This window comes from Corythoichthys intestinalis, chromosome 3 (assembly GCF_030265065.1).
Source record: "Corythoichthys intestinalis isolate RoL2023-P3 chromosome 3, ASM3026506v1, whole genome shotgun sequence".
In the NCBI taxonomy this organism is placed as follows: Eukaryota; Metazoa; Chordata; class Actinopteri; order Syngnathiformes; family Syngnathidae; genus Corythoichthys; species Corythoichthys intestinalis.
Genome location: NC_080397.1, coordinates 66,632,015 through 66,653,917, shown reverse-complemented (window position 1 = coordinate 66,653,917; position 21,903 = coordinate 66,632,015). Strand labels below are relative to the sequence as shown.

Below are 21,903 nucleotides of genomic sequence, written 5' to 3'. Positions count from 1 at the left end.
AGTCTTCTCCGGTTCTCACGTGTCCGGCTGAGAAGTGCCGTTTTCGGCTTGGGATCGTCACGACCACCGCCCTCACCTACGGTTCTCCCTCGGCCGCCGAGAATGTGCTTTTTTTCGGGCCGTTTGCCTTTTGGCTTTGACTTTTAATACAGTGGTAGACAGGGAAAGACCACTGTTTACTGTGTCTAAAAATGATTATAGCGGACAGCCGGAAGCCAAATCAATTAAGACGCCACTTAAAGACATTAGACCCCAACCTCATTGATAAGCCGCTTGGTTGTTTTTCAGCGAAAACGTGCCGAATATTGCCATCAATCGTCCCGCTTTGTCAGTGTTATATCAGTAAACCAGCGAGCACTGTTAGCATGCTCATTGCAAAATAACTCCACATCATTGCAAACTGGAGGTGATACTGGGAGCAGCGAGCAGCAAAAATAAAACTGTCCTTCTGTCCAAAGACATTTTTTTTTTCTTCTATTCAGTTTTGTTTTTTCGATCCAATTTTTTTGGCATATTGTCCTCATGAGTTAATGTTTCTAATCATTTTGAATTTGTTATTATTTACTGATTTTATTTTTCAGTATCAAATGGTCAAAAATGTACCTTGAGTGTATTTTTACAGTTTGGATGTGACTTTTTTATTTTTATTTTTTTTTATTCAGGCAAATTGATGCGCGTTAAGTCTTTTCTGTTACAAACAAAACAATGTTAATAAAGTTATACTTTATAAGTTGATCTCTGTTATTTTCTCTAATAGAAAAAAAAGGATACAATGTGAGGAAGAGGCGTACTTTTAATAGTAATATTATAGACAATTGATACTATTTACAGAGTTTGGGGGGGGGCGCGAAACATTTACGTCTTCCTTGGGGGGGCGTAACGGAAAATAATTGAGAAGCACTGGCAACACTGCCTATTAATTGTCACACAGTCAAATTTGAATACAGGACCAAAACATATACCTAACACGTTCTGTTTTTGTGTTTAGGTGCTGAGCATATGGGAAGGTACAACAAATGTTTTGTCCCTGGATGTGCTGCGATGTGTGGCTCGAAGTTCAGGGATGGTTCTCCGTGCTTACTTCACTCATGTCAAAGTAAAATTGGATAACACACCAAGCGAGTCTGCAAACTAGTCAGACAGGAATGATCTAGCGATACTGTGTGGGTGTAGACCCTGCTTGCAGGAGCTTCCAGTGTGTCCTCTCTGGATCCAGCTGTGAGAGCAGTAGATGGGGCTCTCTCTCAACTAGAAGGCTTTATCCAGGAGGCAGCCACTAGAATGCCAGGCTACCTGGAACTTGCAGCCAGAGACTTGGCATTTACCCTGGCTCGCATCTATATGGGTACATAGACATTAAATGCAATCATACACTATACAGTCCCTGACAAAAGTCTTGTCGCCTATCCATTTTGTAGAAACAATTGCTAATAACCTGACTTTTAATTATTCAATTGGTTTCAGAAATGGCTCATATGAAAGCTAAGACCCTCCCAAATGATGTTGAATGTACAAAAATATATTTGTTTCATTGAAAAAAGATTTATCATTTAATGAAGACATAAAGGTCATCAATTTTGGCAAGACAAAAGCTTTGTCGCCGACAGAAAGTAGTGTAAAAAATTGAACAAAAAATGTGCTTCAAATACAAAAATATGTTATATAACATAGGCGAATTAAGTAGTGGTGCTGTGAGATCCAAATTGAATATTTTGTATGACTTCCATGGGCTTTGGCAAGGATTCATACAATTTGTTGATGAAGTCATCAGGAACATCAAAGAAAGCAGGCTTGCGCGCCGCCCAGAGTTCATCATTGGGTTTCGTCTTCCATGCTTCCTCTTTCATCCCGTTCATCCCTTGAGGAAATTTGAGGTAGAGATTCAAGTATGCGATGGAGCACCATCCTGCTGCATAATGTGTCCCTTTTTACAGTTAGGAATGTAAGATATTTCAGACTATTTTAGGGCTGTCAAAATTATCGCGTTAACGGGCGGTAATTAATTTTTTTAACCAATCACGTTAAAATATTTGACGCAATTAACGCACATGCCCCCGCTCAAACAGATTAAAATTACAGCAGTGTAATGTCCGCTTGTTACTTGCTTTTTGTTGTTTGGCGCCTGCTGGCGCTTGGGTCCAAATGATTTTATAGGCTTCAGCACCCATGAACATTGTGTAAGTAATTATTGACATCAACAATGGCGGGCTGCTAGTTTATTTTTTGATCCGAAATTTTACAAATTTTATTAAAACGAAAACATGAGGAGGGGTTTTAATTAGGGCTGTCAAAATTATCTCGTTAACGGGCGGTCATTAATTTTTTAAATTAATCACGTTAAAATATTTGACGCAATTAACGCACAAGCCCCGCTCAGACAGATTTAAATGACAGTACAGTGAAATGCCCACTTGTTAATTGTGTTTTATGGAGTTTTGCCGCCCTCTGCTGGCGCTTGGGTGCGACTGATTTTATTGGCTTCAGCACCCATGAACATTGTGTAAGTAATTATTGACATCAACAATGGCGGGCTACTAGTTTATTTTTTGATTCGAAATTTTACAAATTTTATTAAAACGAAAACATTAGGAGAGGTTTTAATTAGGGCTGTCAAAATTATCGCGTTAACGGGCGGTCATTATTTTTTTTAACTACGTTAAAATATTCAGCACAATGTGTGAGCATGGTGTAATTATTGACATCAACAATGGCGAGCTACTAGTTTATTTTTTGATTGAAAATTTGACAAATTTTAATAAAACGAAAACATTAAGAGGGGTTTTAATATAAAATTTCTATAACTTGTACTAACATTTACCTTTTAAGAACTACAAGTCTTTCTATCCATGGATCGCTTTAAGAGAATGTTAATAATGTTAATGCCATCTTGTTGATTTCTTGTCTTAATAAACAAATACAGTACTTATGTACTGTATGTTGAATGTATATATCCGTCTTGTGTCTTATCTTTCCATTCCAACAATAATTTACAGAAACGTATGGCATGTTTTACAGATGGTTTGAATTGCGATTAATTACGATTGATTTTTAAGCTGTGATTAACTCGATTAAAAATTGTAATCGTTTGACAGCCCTAGACTATTTATGTAGCCTTCCACTCTGTAGATCTCTCGCACACCCCCATACTGGATGTAACCCCAGACCATGATTTTTGCCGCCACCAATTTTCACTGTTTTGTGGCAAAAGGTGGATTTTTCAGTACACCGCAGTCGCCACAAATATTGCAGGAGACCTACTGGAGCCCGCATGGATCCGACATTCACTCAGAAAACAGTGACAGTTTCTACAAAAGAGTTTCTACAAAATGGATAAGCGACAAGACTTTTGTCAGGGACTGTAGAGTAGATTAAACTTATATCGACTCACTGGATAACTTTTACCTTCTTTCGTCATAGGTGCCCTTCTCATTGATCATGCAAGTTGGAATGGAAGGTCTCAAGCTGATGTCTATGCAGCACTCAGGTACAATTTTAAAATGATCAGACAACTGAATGAAAAAACAAAGCATTTACCGGTGTAATCTTTTTATATTGATTCATCAGGTGGTGTGAACAAGACTTATGTGTGGTGGCATCAAATAAGGCAAGAGGATACTACGATGCCACTTCAGCAGGAGTTGATTCAGCTCTTGTGTATGACCAGGAAACGGAGGGTGGACACTGATACATATTGTAGGCCACTGTACCTCTAACTTCAGCTTTGTTAATTAATATATCACATACCCAGAGGTGGGTAGTAACACATTACAATTACTCCGTTACATTTAGTTGTGTAACTTTTTGAGAAAAAATGTACTTCTAATAGTAGTTTTAGCAAGCCATACTTTTTACTCATACTTGATTAGATTTATGAAAAACTACGCTACTTTTACTCTGCTACTTTGAGCTACACTAGTTGTTACATTTTTCCTCTTTATTCTACATATAAGATTTTAATTTTAATCTATCTCCCAGTTTTTATTTGGCACTGATTGACCACGGAAAACCGGAGTATGATCCTTTTAGTTTCATATTAAAAATGTTTTCTCCACTAGAGGGCACTCATGCTCCTTGAACGAATCATGCTTACCGAAATTTTGACACTATTGGCAGCGGTTAATTTGTGCCGGATCCTGCTGGAACAAGATCCGGCACCTCTTGATTTTGGCATCCCTGTGTTCCGGGACTTATGTGGGCTGATCTGGCACCTCTCGTGTATGGAAAATCATAATAATATAAAAATGTTTTTTAAAAAATGTATAAAATTAAATAATAATATCCATAAATTAATTTACAGGACAAATTCCAAGAACTGCATGTTGTTCATAAAAAATGACCATCATTTGAAAAAGTCGGAGATTTGTTGATGCACTGAAAAGCTGGACCAATAAATTACGCCCCTGACAAAAAAATGGATCAAACTGTATTTCAACATGCCAAACAGAATGTAAACAAAAGAATGTAAGTTGAATTTACTGTATTTTTTTAAAAAAAGAAGGAAGATGGTTCAAAACGAGTCAGAAAAGCAATAACCGGCGATGAGGGCAGCTGCAATGATCATGCTAACGGTCAGGACGGGGTGCAGCAGGAGGCTAGCGTCGCAGCAGCTAGCCAGGTTCACGGACAGCCAGCCAAGCCGGGGCAGGAGGCTGCTACCATGGCAGCAGCTGGTCAGGTTCAGCGCCACCCGGAGTGAGGGCCAGCTACAGCGCCAGCAGTCAGCCATTTGGACCACCAACAGCCGGATCAGCAGGCTAGTACCCTTATGGAAAATTCGGGTTTGGACTGCACAATTTGCAAGGTTGTGGGAACTTTGGGGCCAGAGAAGACGAGGGGGGGATGAAACTCGCAAAAGAATGGGTTTGTGTTATTTATTGTAATCTATGATTTTTTTTTAATGTTTTACAAGTTAGGCCTGTTGAGAAACTAATTGCTGACTGTGTACTGTAAGTCCCACCTGTGCTTATCTGGGCAATTGCCCGTACTGTGTAGCGTATAGCCTAAAAAATTGTAAATTGATGTCATAACATTTATACCATGGATGTTATCTGAAATTGAGGCTTGTAAGTCCCACAGCATGCCAAGTGGGCATGTGCGTGTTGTTTTCAGTATCATTTTCTGCGTATGTTCCGGGCCATGTGCCTGTCTCGTCATCCCTGCGCTGTCATATGTACTTTGCGTTCCGGCACTTTATGATTTACAAATTACGCACTGACTATAGGGTGCACCTGACTAAAACCCCCCACCCACCAAATTTGACACGAAAACGGCATTTGTTCATACAGTAGATAAATCGCACTGGACTATAAACCGCAGCTGTCCTCACTGTATTATGAGATATTTACACTAAAAGATATAATCCGATAACACTTTATTTGACAGCGGCATCATAAGACATGACCGAATGAACCACCATGAATCATTGTTTCAAGAAGCTTCACTGTTCTCTTGAGGGAGACATTCAACCTCTGCTGCCACCTGCTGTAAACACTGTTGTCGTCCAACATGCCTCCTAACATGTATTGTAGCGATACAGATGTAAATAACAAATCAAAATTCATTTTCTCTGCTAATTATTTCTTCAGTTACTGTTCTAGTTGTTTCATACATTGCTAGTTATGGAATTAGACAACACTTTATTTGATAGTGGTGCCATAAGAATGTCAATAGACAATCATCATTATGACATGACACTGTCATGAGGATTAATGAATGCTTATTATAGATGTCATTTGGTGCCATCCGGCAAATTATCTCCCTTTTGAACGGATGTAAAAGTTCCAAATTGGACATAAATGGAGTTAGTGACCAAATTTGCCAGATGACACTTAATGACATCTGTCATAGGCATTCATTAATGCCCATAATAATGTCATGTCATAATTATGACAGTCTTACGGCAGTCTTATGACGTCGCTGTCAGATAAAGTGTTGTCTATTAACCCAAATATATCAACAAATAAACAGCAATGGATTATAAGACGCAGGATTCAAAATGAGGGAAAAAGTAGCGGTTTATTGTCCAAAAATTACGGTCATTTCTGTAGATTTTTTTTCTCTTGTCGGAATTCAATGTTTTCTTTTTTGTGTGTTTCTTTGGCTTAATGTGGTTATGTAATATTATATAGTACAATATGATAAAAGTTCATATTAATAAATTGTGCTGAGGAAAAATGCCGTTGGCAAGATCTACCATCTTAAGCAGTTACTCACAATGTTACATGTTACTTGAGCACAGTATTCCTTTCACCAAATACTTTTTTACTTGTACTTGAGTACATTTTTTTTTTCGTGACTACTTTTACTTGAGTAATAATATTTGGAAGTAACGCTACTAATTTTTGGCTACTCTGCCCACCTCTGCTCATACCTTTTTAACAAATTAAATCCAAATTTAATTGCATAGCAAATCTGGTAGTTAAATGGTGACGTTGTTCATAATCGTGGTGCCTTAAAAACTTTGAAAACGTGGGCATAGTAAAAGATGTGCCACCGTAACAACGTTTTAATAATTGAGTTTTTCCATTTCATATGTCGACCATGTTGTTGGGGTATTTAGTTGTATATATCGTGTATAATTTTAGTTTCGTATTAAATCCTGCTCAATGCTTTTCAACACGAATAATAAAAATACGATTTTTTTTTACGATTGTTCTAAGTATTTATTGTAAAAAGTGAAGCGAGTGGTAAGTTTCGACATTACAAGAAGTCATTGAAGGAAGCACACGTCGTTGGTGTTGTGATGGGCGGAGCTTTCCTTAAAGTGTTGCGAATTCCCCGACCTTTTTTTTTTTTCTTTCTTTTTATATATTTAGAAGTCGCATGCGTAAAGACGGCCAAATAATCAGACTACACATTCATGCGAATGTTCACCTTTACAGAAACTGAGCTTTTTGTCATTTCAGTGTTGAGCGACACTATTTTTGGTTCGGTTTTAGCTGACTGACAACTGCATAGGTCGGGAACCTCCGCTGTCGTCTTGCTTGTAAGCTGTCACCAGAATGGACGTGGCTCCTGGATAAAAACAAAGACTGAGATTGTCATGTCTGTGAGTACTCTGCTTCTTTTCCTGGTCGGGACCTCGTTGTTCCAGGAAGCTACGTCGAACTTGACTGTCTTCAAGACCAGCACAGGTGTTGCAATAGACGGAGGGTCCGTAAATGCTTCACTGGCCGTCATGTCTCAGAATAACAACGACGAGGTTGGTGCGATAAGAAGTGGACATGAACTGTCACTCTTCATGGGAGAAAATGTCTATTAGCTGCTTTAATGGAAAATATATCCTCGTTAAATAGATTCCAAAATTTTACCACCAGGTTTGAGTCACATGACCTGTAGGCACGAACAACGACTGCTGAAATCATGTACCTACTTGTACAGTATTTATTAACCAAACCTAAAAAAGCGAAGTAGGCAACACCTCACACGATTGATTGGTTCCTGTAATACACATTGTGTGTATTTATTTGTTTATTAAACATTTTTCTTCATTGTACAGTATTACAATAATGTCACCACTTAAAATAATGCTAAACCTAAAAATTACGCTGATTTCTCCGGTACAAAAATACGGTTCAATGCAAAAAAAAAGAAAACGTTAAATGACATTTTTATGACAGGAATAACATAATAATAAAACTATTTGGGAAAAACGTAATTTATGCTTGTGCATTCAACATGAAATAAACACTTAAAATAATGTATACTAAACCAAATTCAGAAAATACATTAATTCGAACTTCCTTATTTTTTGTCAGTTTCATTGTATATGATTGCATATTTTCAATGCTTTAACACAGGGGTCCCCAAACTACGGCCCGGCCCCCTGAACAATTTTTTTTTTTTTTTTTTCCCAATAGTGTTATTTATTTCATGGCTTTTTTCTGTGATGAACCCACAGAGGGTTATTTGATTATTATCTATTTAATTAATAGTACTGTTATTATATTATTATTAGGGCTGTCAAACGATTAAAATTTTTAATCGCGTTAATTACAGCTTAAAAATTAATTAATCGTAATTACTCGCAATTCAAACCATCTATAAAATATGCCATGTTTTTCTGTAAATTATTGTTGGAATGGAAAGATAAGACAAGATGGATGCATAATTCAACATACGGTACATAAGTACTGTATTTGTTTATTATAACAATAAATCAACAAGATGGCATTAACATCATTAACATTAACATAAAGCGATCCATGGATAGAAAGACTTGTAGTTCTTAAAAGATAAATGTTAGTACAAGTTATAGAAATTTTATATTAAAACCCCTCCTAATGTTTTCGTTTTAATAAAATTTGTAAAATTTCGAATCAAAAAATAAACTAGTAGCCTGCCATTGTTGATGTCAATAATTGCTTACACAATGTTCATGGGTGCTGAAGCCTTTAAAATCAGTCGCACCCAAGCGCCAGCAGAGGGCGGCAAAACTCCTTAAAACACAATTAACAAGTGGGCATTTCGCTGTACTGTCATTTAAATCTGTCTGAGCGGGGCATGTGCGTTAATTGCGTCAAATATTTTAACGTGATTAATTTTAAAAATTAATTACCGCCTGTTAATGCGATAATTTTGACAGCCCTAATTATTATATTGTATTATATTATTATGTTACGTTATATTATTATTATTTTGATTTAATTTTGTTCCGGGAAGAATCCAGAAAGGGTTATTTGATTGTGGCTTTCTGAAAAACAATACATTTTTACATTTAGGCACTGCGGCAATCGTCACACTTTTTCTGTTACAAACTGACCCGGCCCCTCATCAGAGAAGGGAAAAGTTATGTGGCCCTCACAGGAAAAAGTTTGGGGACCCCTGCTTTAACACGTTGAAATTTGATGCAGGGATGTAGGTTTGAATAGAATTTTCAGTCGATTACTCGATTACTAAAATATTCGATAGCTGCAGCCCTAGTCAAGATGCAAGAATCTGCTTTGGACAAGGTGATGATGCTGAAACTTTTGTTTGGTGCTGTTCCAGTGAGATTTACAAAGATGACTGCCTGAAGAAGACATCAAAATTCCCTCAGTCCTTACTTTTAGTCTTACTACTAGTCCATACTTTTTGCCAGGGGTTGTCTAAGCAATGTGTGTTACCACATTATTAGCGAATGCAAGCTACTGTACTATTTTCGGAAATGTGCTTACTATGACAATACTACATACCATTTTGCCGACAATTTGTTAAAACTTTGAACTGTGATATTGAATATTTGAAAGGTTTTTGGAGCACAGAGGGCAATAATGTAAGTTGATATTTACAGTGTATGTGTATTTTTGTGTTCAGTGTGATGATGTGATGAACGTCAGTGCTGCAGACCGCTGTGCGTTTGTCAAGAACACACCCGACTGCAGCATTGAAGATGGCTTCTTTAACTATCTTCAAGTGGCCTTCTGTCTGCTTCCCCCCAACCTTACACCACTCACAGTCATCCTCTGTGTAAGCCTCGTGTACGTGTGCGGTTGTGTGCCATTTGAGGAAGTTTGGGGAACTTCACTTTATCAACACTTTGGGTTTTTCCTCAGTCTTGACGTCACAGATTGCAAGACCTCAAAGCCGCTGTAGATAGCGGCATTAATGCAGTCACGTCCATAAATATTAGGATATGGGCACAATTTACATTTGCGCTTTAAAAACTGTATGTTTTACAGTGAGGAAAATAAATGTTTGAACACCCTGGGATTTTGCAAGTTCTCCCTCTTAGAAATGATTGGCGGGTTTGAAATTTTCATAGTAGGTGCTTGTCCATTGTGAGAGAATCTAAAAAAAAAATCCAGAAATCGCAGTGTATGATTTTTTTAAACAATTTATTTGTATTACAGTGGGGCAAATAAGTATTTAGTCAAACACTAATTGTGCAAGTTCTCTCACTTGAAAACATTAGAGACGCCTGTAATTGTCAAAATGGGTTAACCTCAACCATGAGAGACAGAATGTGGAAAAAAAACCAGAAAATCACATTGTTTGATTTTTAAATAATTTATTTGAAAATCATGGTAGAAAATAAGTATTTGGTCAATACCAAAAGTTCATCTCAGTACTTTGTTATGTACCCTTTGTTGGCAATAACGGAGGCCAAACGTTTTCTGTAACTCATCACAAGCTTTTCACACACTGTTGCTGGTATTTTGGCCCATTCCTGCATGCATATCTCCTCTAGAGCAGTGAGGTTTTGGGGCTGTCGTTGGGCAACACGGACTTTCAACTCCCTCCACAGATTTTCTATGGGGTTGAGACCTGGAGACTGGCTAGGCCACTCGAGGACCTTGAAATGCTTCTTATGAAGCCACTCCTTTGTTGCCCTGGCTGTGTGTTTGGGATCATTGTCATGCTGAAAGACCCGGCTACGTCTCATCTTCAATGCCCTTGCTGATGGAAGGCGATTTTCACTCAAAATCTCTCGATACATGGCCCCGTTCATTCTTTTTTTTACACAGATCAGTTGTCCTGGTCCCTTTGCAGAAAAAACGCCCCAAAGCATGATGTTCCTACCCCCATGCTTCACAGTGGGTATGGTGTTCTTCGGATGCAATTCAGTATTTTTTCTCCTCCAAACATGAGAACATGTGTTTCTACCTAAAAGTTCTATTTTGGTTTCATCTGACCATAACACATTCTCCCAATCCTGTTCTGGATCATCCAAATGCTCTCTAGCGAACCGCAGACGGGCCTGGACGTGTACTTTCTTCAGCAGGCGGACACATCTGGCAGTGCAGGATTTGAGTGCCTGGCGGCCACATTGTCTTACTAATAGTAACCTTTGTTACTGTGGTCCCGGCTCTCTGTAGGTCATTCACTAGGTCCCCCCGTGTGGCTCTGGGATTTTTGCTCACCATTCTTGTTATCATTTTGATGCCACGGGGTGAAAGTCCGTGTTGCCCAACGACAGCCCCAAAACATCACTGCTCTAGAGGAGATCTGCATGGAGGAATGGGCCAAATACCAGCAGCTTGTGAAGAGTTACAGAAAACGTTTGGCCTCCTTTATTGCCAACAAAGGGTACACAACAAAGTATTGAGATGAACTTTTGGTATTGACCAAATACTTATTTTCCACCATGATTTGCAAATAAATTCTTTAAAAATCAATCAATGTGATTTTCTGTTTTTTTTTTCCACATTCTGTCTCTCATGGTTGAGGTTTACCCATGTTGACAATTGCAGGCCACTCTAATATTTTCAAGTGGGAGAACTTGCACAATTAGTGGTTGACTGAATACTTATTTGCCCCACTGTATATTTTCAGGATCAATAGCAATATTGACGCCCTCCTGCGTCAATACTACTAGCTAGGATTGGGCAGACCGGAAGTCACTCGTGTAAAAATACGGTGGATCCGGTCGATTTTCAAACTAATATGCAATTGTAATCCTCTTTTTGAGTCCATCAGATCTCCTGAGTGGTAGATCGGGTAACAGTTGACTTGTCTTTGTTGATTTACTGCTGTCTTCTCTGCTCTAATAATAACCAACACGGCCCCGTGTTCAATACAAAACCCTCCTACTACAACAAAACAAGAAGGAACTAATATTCACATAGGAACTAAAGTTATACAACATAAAATATACAATATAAATGAATACTACATCACATTTGTAAAATATAAACACATAATAAAATAAATAATAGCCCATTCAAATAAAATAAATCGAAATGAGCTAAAACACCTGTAATTAAATAATAGGAATAATACACAGATCCTGCTTACACAATTAAATTTATTAATTTCTGTGTTGGCGCTTTAACTTGAGAAAATCCACCAATAAAACTTTTGAAAACCCTTCATAAGAAAAAAAAAAAATTCATTGATTCATTGAGGCATTTCATTTGTAAAATACGTGTTTAAATCTTTGTCATTGGGATTGCTTTTCTCTATAGCACTTCTTCTTTTTTCTTCTTTCTTTCAGAAAGAAAGCTGACCAATACGCAGGGTCTGAAAGGCAAATTGTTGTTGGATTATTATCTTTAAATATCTTTTTGAGCAGAATTCTAGCTTTGTATAGGCTAATGTTCCTATTGTTGAAAGCACAAAAGTGTGTAATAAACAACTAGCACATTTATATGCTGCATTTTGTTTTCTTACTGTACCGAAAATGAACCGAACCGTGACCTCAAAACCGAGGTTCGTACCGAACCAAGATCTTTGTGTACCGTTACACCCTTACTGGGCACACACCTGACTTAAATTGTTTGGTAAAAATTGGTTTCAATTGGTCTTTAAGTCTCCTTAGGCAGAGGGTTCACTTACTTATTTTTCCTCCTTCTGGTATTGTTTGCATGCTATCCTCATTAAAATATGAAAACCTATAAATGTTTGGATGGTTTTAGTTAAAGCAGACACTGTTTTTTCATCTGTGTGATTTTGAAAATGATAAAATCATGTTTGATGTTGATTTTATGCAGAAATGTGAGAAATTCCAAAAGGTTCAGATACCTTTTCTTACCACAGAATATGTTTTAACCGTCTCAAAATGATTTTAATTACAATAATAATGCTATTTGAGATTTTAATGACATTTCATATGCACTTTAAAAACTATGTTTTATATTTACTTGGGTTATCTTTAGGGTTGTTCCGAGCATGTTTTTTTTGCTCCCGATCCGATCGTTTTATTTTGAGTATCTGCCGATCCCGATTTTTCCTGATCCGATTGCTTTTTTCCGATCCCGATTCAATTCCAATCATTCCCAATAATTTTTCCCGATCATATACATTTTGGCAATGCATTAAGAAAAAAATGAATAAAACTCGGACGAATATATACATTCAGCATACAGTACATAAGTACTGTATTTGTTTATTATGACAATAAATCCTCAAGATGGCATTTACATTATTAACATTCTTTCTGTGAGAGGGATCCACGGATAGAAAGACTTGTAATTCTTAAAGGATAAATGTGACCTTGTATGTTGTGACTAAATATTGCCATCTAGTGTATTTGTTGAGCTTTCAGTAAATGATACTGCAGGCATGCCGCAATGCATGATGGGAGTGGAGCCATGATGGGAAGTAAAACCATAACTGTGCGTCGTGCTATCAATGCAGACCCGGCGGCATGGGGCATGAGGGACGGCCGTGCCCGCCCTAGCTCGATTAAACTGTACTGTGTAATGTTTTTGTTTTTTTTTAATCTTCCACAAAAACATACACACACGGAGAGGATGAAACAGGATATTCCAGTGTTTTTAAACCGATTGTGCCGCCGCCGTGAGAGATCGTCTGGTGTGCCGCGAGAAATGATCCAATGTCACTTTTTTTAACGTCGTCGGGCAAAGTTACAGTAGAAAGGAAGGAGTAGGCAAAAAGTTCTCGGTTGTGTGCCGATGAGTCGTGTTGCGTTCAAGAGTTGCTCGGATTTCTTGCCATCAGCCACCTTGCTCTACGCAACAATGTGGACCCCACCACGTCTACTGTCCATTATTTGAATCGTCAAGTGTCGATATACACAAAAGTGTCCTTTCTAGTTTATCCATATGTGGCGACCGTTAATCATCCCTTTTTGTTTTATTCCAACACATTATCGAAGACAGCAAGGTGGGAGATGGCTAGAAATCCGAGCAGTTCTTGAACGCGACACGAGCGGCTATCTGGCGCCATACAAGCTTAAACGTCATCTCCAAACGAATGCTTGTCGCCTCAGAACAAGTCGATGGACTATTTTGTACGCCTTTGTGAAAACACAGAGAAATGGGCAACTTTTTTGAGAAAAACTACAAAGGTAAATAAGAAAGTCCTGAAAGGCAGTTACTTTGTTGCTAAATCCCAAAAGTCCCAAACTGTGGCGGAGACGTTATTACTACCTGCCTGCAAAGCCATTGTCAGCCCTGATGTGCTTAAAGACATGGCTCAAGTCCCCTGTCTGATACTTTTTCAAGCCTAATTGCTAAACGTTTCACACTGAGTAAGTATAAATACTGCGAAATTATTTTGTAATTAAATATACTGTACAGAAAGTATTTTTGGAACATTTTGGTGTGGTGTGCCGCGAGATTTTTTCCAACGTATAAACGTCCCGTGACTCAGAAAAGGTTGAAAAACACGACACTATTCATCCTATCTTGAGCTGTCATCATTCAATTCAACCAATCTGAGCAGCGAATGTAGGCAATTTCTAGCCAATCACAGATAAGGGGGGGGGGGGGGGCTGAGTAGCCGGCCATTGGGTAATGCGATTGGACAGGGATTGCTCCGGGTACAGAAATGGCGATTTAGCGGCTATTCCGTTGGTTATTCAAATTGAAATGGACATCCGTGTTTTTTTCAAGAAACTAAAGACAAACTCAAGCCATGACAAAGACGCGGCCGAAAGTCAACATGAAGGGATAGCGCTGCCACCTCCTGCAGTTTCACTGACTGACACTATCATCATAAAATATACAGTGCCTTCCAAAAGTATTCGGCCCCCTTGAATCTTGCAACCTTTCGCCACATTTCAGGCTTCAAACATAAAGATATGAAATTTAATTTTTTTGTCAAGAATCAACAACAAGTGGGACACAATCGTGAAGTGGAAGAAAATTTATTGGATAATTTAAACTTTTTTAACAAATAAAAAACTGAAAAGTGGGGCGTGCAATATTATTCGGCCCCTTTACTTTCAGTGCAGCAAACTCACTCCAGAAGTTCAGTGAGGATCTCTGAATGATCCAATGTTGTCCTAAATGACCGATGATGATAAATAGAATCCACCTGTGTGTAATCAAGTCTCCGTATAAATGCACTGCTCTGTGATAGTCTCAGGGTTCTGTTTAAAGTGCAGAGAGCATTATGAAAACCAAGGAACACACCAGGCAGGTCCGAGATACTGTTGTGGAGAAGTTTAAAGCCGGATTTGGATACAAAAAGATTTCCCAAGCTTTAAACATCTCAAGGAGCACTGTGCAAGCCATCATATTGAAATGGAAGGAGCATCAGACCACTGCAAATCTACCAAGACCCAGCCGTCCTTCCAAACATTCTTCTCGAACAGGGAAAAAACTGATCAGAGATGCAGCCAAGAGGCCCATGATCACTCTGGATGAACTGCAGAGATCTACAGCTGAGGTGGGAGAGTCTGTCCATAGGACAACAATCAGTCGTACACTGCACAAATCTGGCCTTTATGGAAGAGTGGCAAGAAGAAAGCCATTTCTCAAAGATATCCATAAAAAGTCTCGTTTAAAGTTTGCCACAAGCCACCTGGGAGACACACCAAATATGTGGAAGAAGATGCTCTGGTCAGATGAAACCAGAATTGAACTTTTTGGCCACAATGCAAAACGATATGTTTGGCGTAAAAGCAACACAGCTCATCACCCTGAACTCACCATCCCCACTGTCAAACATGGTGGTGGCAGCATCATGGTTTGGGCCTGCTTTTCTTCAGCTGGGACAGGGAAGATGGTTAAAATTGACGGGAAGATGGATGCAGCCAAATACAGGAACATTCTGGAAGAAAACCTGTTGGTATCTGCACAAGACCTGAGACTGGGACGGAGATTTATCTTCAGACAGGACAATGATCCAAAACATAAAGCCAAATCTACAATGGAATGGTTCAAAAATAAACGTATCCAGGTGTTAGAATGGCCAAGTCAAAGTCCAGACCTGAATCCAATCGAGAATCTGTGGAAAGAGCTGAAGACTGCTGTTCACAAACACTCTCCATCCAACCTCACTGAGCTCGAGCTGTTTTGCAAGGAAGAATGGGCAAGAATGTTAGTCTCTCGATGTGCAAAACTGATAGAAACATACCCCAAGCGACTTGCAGCTGTAATTGGAGCAAAAGGTGGCGCTACAAAGTATTAACGCAAGGGGGCCGAATAATATTGCACGCCCCACTTTTCAGTTTTTTATTTGTTAAAAAAGTTTAAATTATCCAATAAATTTTGTTCCACTTCACAATTGTGTCCCACTTGTTGTTGATTCTTGACAAAAAATTAAATTTTTTTATCTTTATGTTTGAAGCCTGAAATGTGGCGAAAGGTTGCAAGTTCAAAGGGGCCGAATACTTTTGCAAGGCACTGTAACAGGTAAAAACGCCACTGTTACGGCTACATTTTCGTTGAAGAAGTGCCCCCCCCCCAAAAAAAAAATGTAATGCCCCCCCTGTAATTTATTTCTGTAGCCGGGTCTGTATCAATGGATATATCTTCTCTGCTTTGGGAAATAACTTTAGATGTAAAGACAAAGATCTATTGCCACCTTGCTTCCCATGAGATTTCTAATCATAGGGAGAGGGATTGCAACGTATTAGCCAATTGAAGAAACGCTTCAAAGGCTGCCAAAGTTCTCTCTACTCATGTTGCGCTGCCTTTTATCTCTCTATAAAGGTAAAACTGTGTCATTACAGATTGAGCGCGATAATGAGTGAGAGGATCATGCAGCGGAGATTTTAATAGTGTTAAATATTTTAATGTGACACATTTTTTAATAAATTAATTGCCGGATATTTTTGATAACCCTACATTAAGCCTAAACTAAAGACTCTGGATGAGTGTAATATATTATGTCTGTAACGTTAAATACAATAAGAAAACGATTTAATTAAAATATATATTTATTAAAAAAAGGCCTGGCCGATATTTTTTTTTGATCGGACCCGATCGGTCGGCATCCCGATCGATCGGGACATCCCTAGTTATCTTTGTGATTCACATTTGTTCGATGATCTTAATAAACATTACGGTGGGGGAACTCCGCCGAAATATGTCGTGTTGCCGACCCAATATTTATTGACCAGGCTATGTCGTTCGCTAATGATTCCGAAACCTTCTCAGCATGTTATTTTTCGATCCCAGAAAAAAATAGAATACATCTAATATGTCTTTTTTCTAATCTTCCACAGATTATATGGCTGTTCTTTTTGTTCGTCATACTTGGTCTCGTCGCATCTAAATTGTAAGTTTCAGGGCCACAATCATTTTATTCTGTAATATATTGATTATATTCAGCCATAGAGGCTGTGAATTGACCTATTCATAGTGTGGCTACTTCGGTCACATGAACATTAGACTGTAAAGTTCTCATTTGTTTCACTTCACTTGTGTCGTTATGAAAGTGGACTTTGTTCTGTTTTTCTACGTCAGCCCATTGACCGTGAGCAGGAAAGGAGATGTTTGCATATATATTATTAAAAGTTCTTGTGTGCTTCTCTCAAGTTTTTGTCCCAACCTCTCCGCGATCTCCACAAGTCTGCGTCTCACTCACAACGTAGCTGTATCCTTCATTTAAAAAAAATAGCAATAGAACAATTTTTTATGTCTTCAAATTACTTGAAGTTTTTCCTTGACTAACATTTGTGCCAAGGGTGTGACCTTCCTCGCTCTTGGTAATGGAGCTCCGGACATCTTCAGCGCCATAGCCGCGTTTTCTCACCCTCACACCGCCGGGCTGGCAGTCGGAGCTTTATTTGGTAAGTCGTCGCACCGTAAGATTCGAATCGGAATGCCGACTCGTGCAAATGATCTGCGTTGTTGGCAGGTGCCGGTATATTTGTCACTACGGTCGTGGCGGGAAGCGTGGCCCTGGTCAAACCTTTCACCGTCGCCTCTCGTCCTTTTCTGCGTGACGTCATCTTCTACATGGTGGCAGTTTTCTGGACTTACCTCATCCTGTACAGAGGGACTACCACACTTGGAGAAACACTGGGTAAAACACACAAGAATCGATATCCCTGCTTTGCTTGCACTGTTGTTTTTGGCAAGCCTTTTCATTTTTGCCTTAGTCCTAGTCTTTTGGACCAAAATATCATAGACATCACTATCAGTTGACAGGGTGCGGGGCCTAAAACCAAAACAGGCACCTACCTTAGCCATATACAGTTGTGGTCAAAAGTTTACATACACTTGTGAAGAACATAATGACTTTTCTCCGATAGAGTGATTGGAACAGATACTTCTTTGTCACAAAAAACATTCATGAAGTTTGGTTCTTTTATGACTTTATTATGGGTTAACAGAAAAAGTGATCAAATCTGCTGGGTCAAAAATATACAGTGCCTTGCAAAAGTATTCGGCCCCCTTGAACCTTGCAACCTTTCGCCACATTTCAGGCTTCAAACATAAAGATATAAAATTTTAATTTTTTGTCAAGAATCAACAAGAAGTGGGACACAATCGTGAAGTGGAACAACATTTATTGGATAATTTAAACATTTTTAACAAATAAAAAACTGAAAAGTGGGGCGTGCAATATTATTCGGCCCCCTTGCGTTAATACTTTGTAGCGCCACCTTTTGCTCCACTTACAGCTGCAAGCCGCTTGGGGTATGTTTCTATCAGTTTTGCACATCGAGGGACTGACATTCTTGCCCATTCTTCCTTGCAAAACAGCTCGAGCTCGGTGAGGTTGGATGGAGAGTGTTTGTGAACAGCAGTCTTCAGCTCTTTCCACAGATTCTCGATTGGATTCAGGTCTGGACTTTGACTTGGCCATTCTAACACCTGGATACGTTTATTTTTGAACCATTCCATTGTAGATTTGGCTTTATGTTTTGGACCATTGTCCTGTTGGAAGATAAATCTCCGTCCCAGTCTCAGGTCTTGTGCAGATACCAACAGGTTTTCTTCCAGAATGTTCCTGTATTTGGCTGCATCCATCTTCCCGTCAATTTTAACCATCTTCCCTGTCCCTGCTGAAGAAAAGCAGGCCCAAACCATGATGCTGCCACCACCATGTTTGACAGTGGGGATGGTGTGTTCAGGGTGATGAGCTGTGTTGCTTTTACGCCAAACATATCGTTTTGGATTGTGGCCAAAAAGTTCAATTTTGGTTTTATCTGACCAGAGCACCTTCTTCCACATGTTTGGTGTGTCTCCCAGGTGGCTTGTGGCAAACTTTAAACCAGATTTTTTATGGATATCTTTGAGAAATGGCTTTCTTCTTGCCACTCTTCCATAAAGGCCAGATTTGTGCAGTGTACGACTGATTGTTGTCCTATGGACAGACTCTCCCACCTCAGCTGTAGATCTCTGCAGTTCATCCAGAGTGATCATGGGCCTCTTGGCTGCATCTCTGATCAGTTTTCTCCTTGTTTGAGAAGAAAGTTTGGAAGGACGGCCAGGTCTTGGTAGATTTGCAGTGGTCTGATGCTCCTTCCATTTCAATATGATGGCTTGCACAGTGCTCCTTGAGATGTTTAAAGCTTGGGAAATCTTTTTGTATCCAAATCCGGCTTTAAACTTTTCCACAACAGTATCTCGGACCTGCCTGGTGCGTTCCTTGGTTTTCATAATGCTCTCTGCACTTTAAACAGAACCCTGAGACTATCACAGAGCAGGTGCATTTATACGGAGACTTGATTACACACAGGTGGATTTTATTTATCATCATCGGTCATTTAGGACAACATTGGATCATTCAGAAATCCTCACTGAACTTCTGGAGTGAGTTTGCTGCACTGAAAGTAAAGGGGCCGAATAATATTGCACGCCCCACTTTTCAGTTTTTTATTTGTTAAAAAAGTTTAAATTATCCAATAAATGTTGTTCCACTTCACGATTGTGTCCCACTTGTTGTTGATTCTTGACAAAAAAATTAAATTTCATATCTTTATGTTTGAAGCCTGAAATGTGGCGAAAGGTTGCAAGATTCAAGGGGGCCGAATACTTTTGCAAGGCACTGTACATACATAGATCTGAAAAAGCGAATCATTGACTTGAACAAGTCAGGAAAGTCACTTGGAGCCATTTCAAAACAGCTGCAGGTCCCAAGAGCAACAGTGCAAACAATTGTTTGTAAGTATAAAGTGCATGGCACTGTTTTGTCACTGCCACGATCAATAAGAAAACGCAAGCTATCACCTGCTGCTGAGAGAAAATTGGTCAAGAGGGTGAAGATTCAACCGAGAATCACCAAAAAGCAGATCTGCCCAGAATTAGAAGCTGCTGGAACACAGGTGTCAGTGTCCACAGTCAAGCGTGTTTTGCATCTCCATGGACTGAGAGGCTGCCGTGCAAGAAAGAAGCCCTTGCTCCAAAAGCGGCACCTTAAGGCTCGACTGAAGTTTGCTGCTGATCACATGGACAAAGATAAGACCTTCTGGAGGAAAGTTCTGTGGTAAAAATCGAGAAAAGGTGAGGCCTTTAACTCCAAGTACACCATGCCTACCGTCAAGCACGGTGGTGGTAGCATTATGCTGTGGGGCTGTTTTGCTGCCAATGGAACTGGTGCTTTACAGAGAGTAAATGCGATAATGAAGGAGGAGGATTACCTTCAAATTCTTCAAGATAACCTAACTTCATCAGCCCGAAGATTGGGTCATGGGCGCAGTTGGGTGTTCCAACAGAACAATGACCCCAAACACACATCAAAAGTGGTAATGGAACGGCTAAATCAGGCTAGAATTAAGGTTTTCGAATGGCCTTCCCAAAGTCTCATTGAGAACTTGTGGACAATGCTGAAGAAACAAGTCCATGTCAGAAAGCCATCAAATTTAACTGAACTGCACCAATTCTGTCAAGAGGAGTGGTCAAAGATTCAACCAGAAGCTTGTGGATGGCTACCAAAAGCGCCTAATTGAAGTGAAAATGGCCAATGGACATGTTACCAAATATTAGCGCTGCTGTATGTATATTTTTGACCCAGCAGATTTGATCACTTTTTTCTGTTCACCCATAATAAAGTCATAAAAGAACCAAACTTCATGAATGTTTTTTGTGACAAAGAATTATCTGTTCCAATCACTCTATCAGAGAAAAATCAGAGTTGTAGAAATAACTGGAAACTCAAGAGAGCCATGACATTATGTTCTTCACAAGTGTACGTAAACTTTTGACCACAACTGTATGAGTCTCCATGAGCAGCGGAAAAATAAAATCCCGATTAATTATTTTCTATATAAGCAGGGGTGCACATAAGTGGTCCGCATGCATACTGGACGTAGAACAACGCGCTGGCCCTCAACAGCTTCCATACGCTTTTGCGTACCGATGGCTGACCACTGTATTTGCGGCGGACACAAGAAAATAACTTCTCAAAATGTCGAAGAGGCAGGCCACACTGAGTAATCACTTCCGTGTTCCCCCACCCCCGTCAAAAGACGGACAGACGACAGAGACGTCACCGGAGCTACCGAAAAAAAGGACTTTTGCTGAAAAGTGGCTACAGGAGGTACCATGGCTAGAAGCAAATGATGCTCGCACGGAAATGCGGTACTAAATGTGCCGTGAGAATCCCAATGTCGCCGATAAGAGCAGCGCATTTTATGTAGGGTCAAAGAATTTCAGCCATCTAAACTTTGAAAAGCACGAAAAAAAACAGCATGTGGCAATTAAGCAAACTATCGATGTCAAACAGGACCCCACTCGCCGTATGGACAAGTGGCGGAATAAAGGTAATGAACAGCGACATGCACTGACAAACGTGTTTTTGCTCGCATTTTACAAAGCTAAACATGCGCGTTCAATGAGGTCTTATGAGGAGGACATCCCACTTTTAAAAAGGCTTGGAGTTAATGTGGGAGCCGCATAATGCCCTTTATTTTGAATTGGTGCTTTTTATTTCTTTACATTTCACTTCAAAGTAATGGCAATTTTGTTGTGCCAGTTGATGTTAATCAAGCATTAATTGTTAATATAAATAATTAAAGTTAATTGGCTCTAAGTAAAGCTTGTCATAAATTTATCGCATCAGGCGGGTCGGCTCTAAGCTCAATGAGGACCAAGTCACATCTCCAGGTCCTCCTCTGAGAACCTGGGCAAAAAAATTATGTGCACCCCTGTATATAAGTATAACTTAAAATGGCTATAAAAGTCTCAGATTTTACACTAGATGCAATCACCAAATGCAGATATAATCACCTACAGTGGGGCAAATAAGTATTTAGTCAACCACTAATTGTGCAAGTTCTCCCACTTGAAAATATTAGAGAGGCCTGTAATTGCCAACACGGTTAAACCTCAACCATTAGAG

At 39.3% G+C, this 21,903-nt stretch overlaps 2 protein-coding genes across 6 annotated transcripts in view; both read left to right on the top strand.

Moving 5' to 3' along the window:
• Nucleotides 1-6,617, top strand: part of LOC130913649 (acyl-CoA dehydrogenase family member 11-like) — a 33,888-nt gene extending 27,271 nt beyond the window's left edge. For both annotated transcript variants that reach the window (XM_057832423.1, XM_057832422.1), the window contains exons 12-15: nucleotides 989-1,096; nucleotides 1,174-1,345; nucleotides 3,418-3,484; nucleotides 3,565-6,617. In XM_057832423.1, the coding sequence (XP_057688406.1) occupies nucleotides 989-1,096; nucleotides 1,174-1,345; nucleotides 3,418-3,484; nucleotides 3,565-3,685 (468 nt within the window). In that variant the 3' untranslated portion in view covers nucleotides 3,686-6,617. The remainder of the gene's footprint in view (nucleotides 1-988; nucleotides 1,097-1,173; nucleotides 1,346-3,417; nucleotides 3,485-3,564) is intronic.
• A 154-nt stretch (nucleotides 6,618-6,771) lies between these two features.
• LOC130913650 (mitochondrial sodium/calcium exchanger protein) overlaps nucleotides 6,772-21,903 on the top strand; it is a 69,549-nt gene continuing 54,417 nt past the window's right edge. Inside the window, exons 1-6 of one of the 4 annotated variants that reach the window (XM_057832425.1) lie at nucleotides 6,772-7,201; nucleotides 9,295-9,447; nucleotides 16,838-16,890; nucleotides 17,151-17,208; nucleotides 17,299-17,404; nucleotides 17,473-17,640. In XM_057832425.1, coding sequence (XP_057688408.1) covers nucleotides 7,043-7,201; nucleotides 9,295-9,447; nucleotides 16,838-16,890; nucleotides 17,151-17,208; nucleotides 17,299-17,404; nucleotides 17,473-17,640 — 697 coding nt within the window. In that variant the 5' untranslated portion in view covers nucleotides 6,772-7,042. The remainder of the gene's footprint in view (nucleotides 7,202-9,294; nucleotides 9,448-16,837; nucleotides 16,891-17,150; nucleotides 17,209-17,298; nucleotides 17,405-17,472; nucleotides 17,641-21,903) is intronic. The other 3 variants (XM_057832427.1, XM_057832426.1, XM_057832424.1) reach the window with 3 other exon arrangements.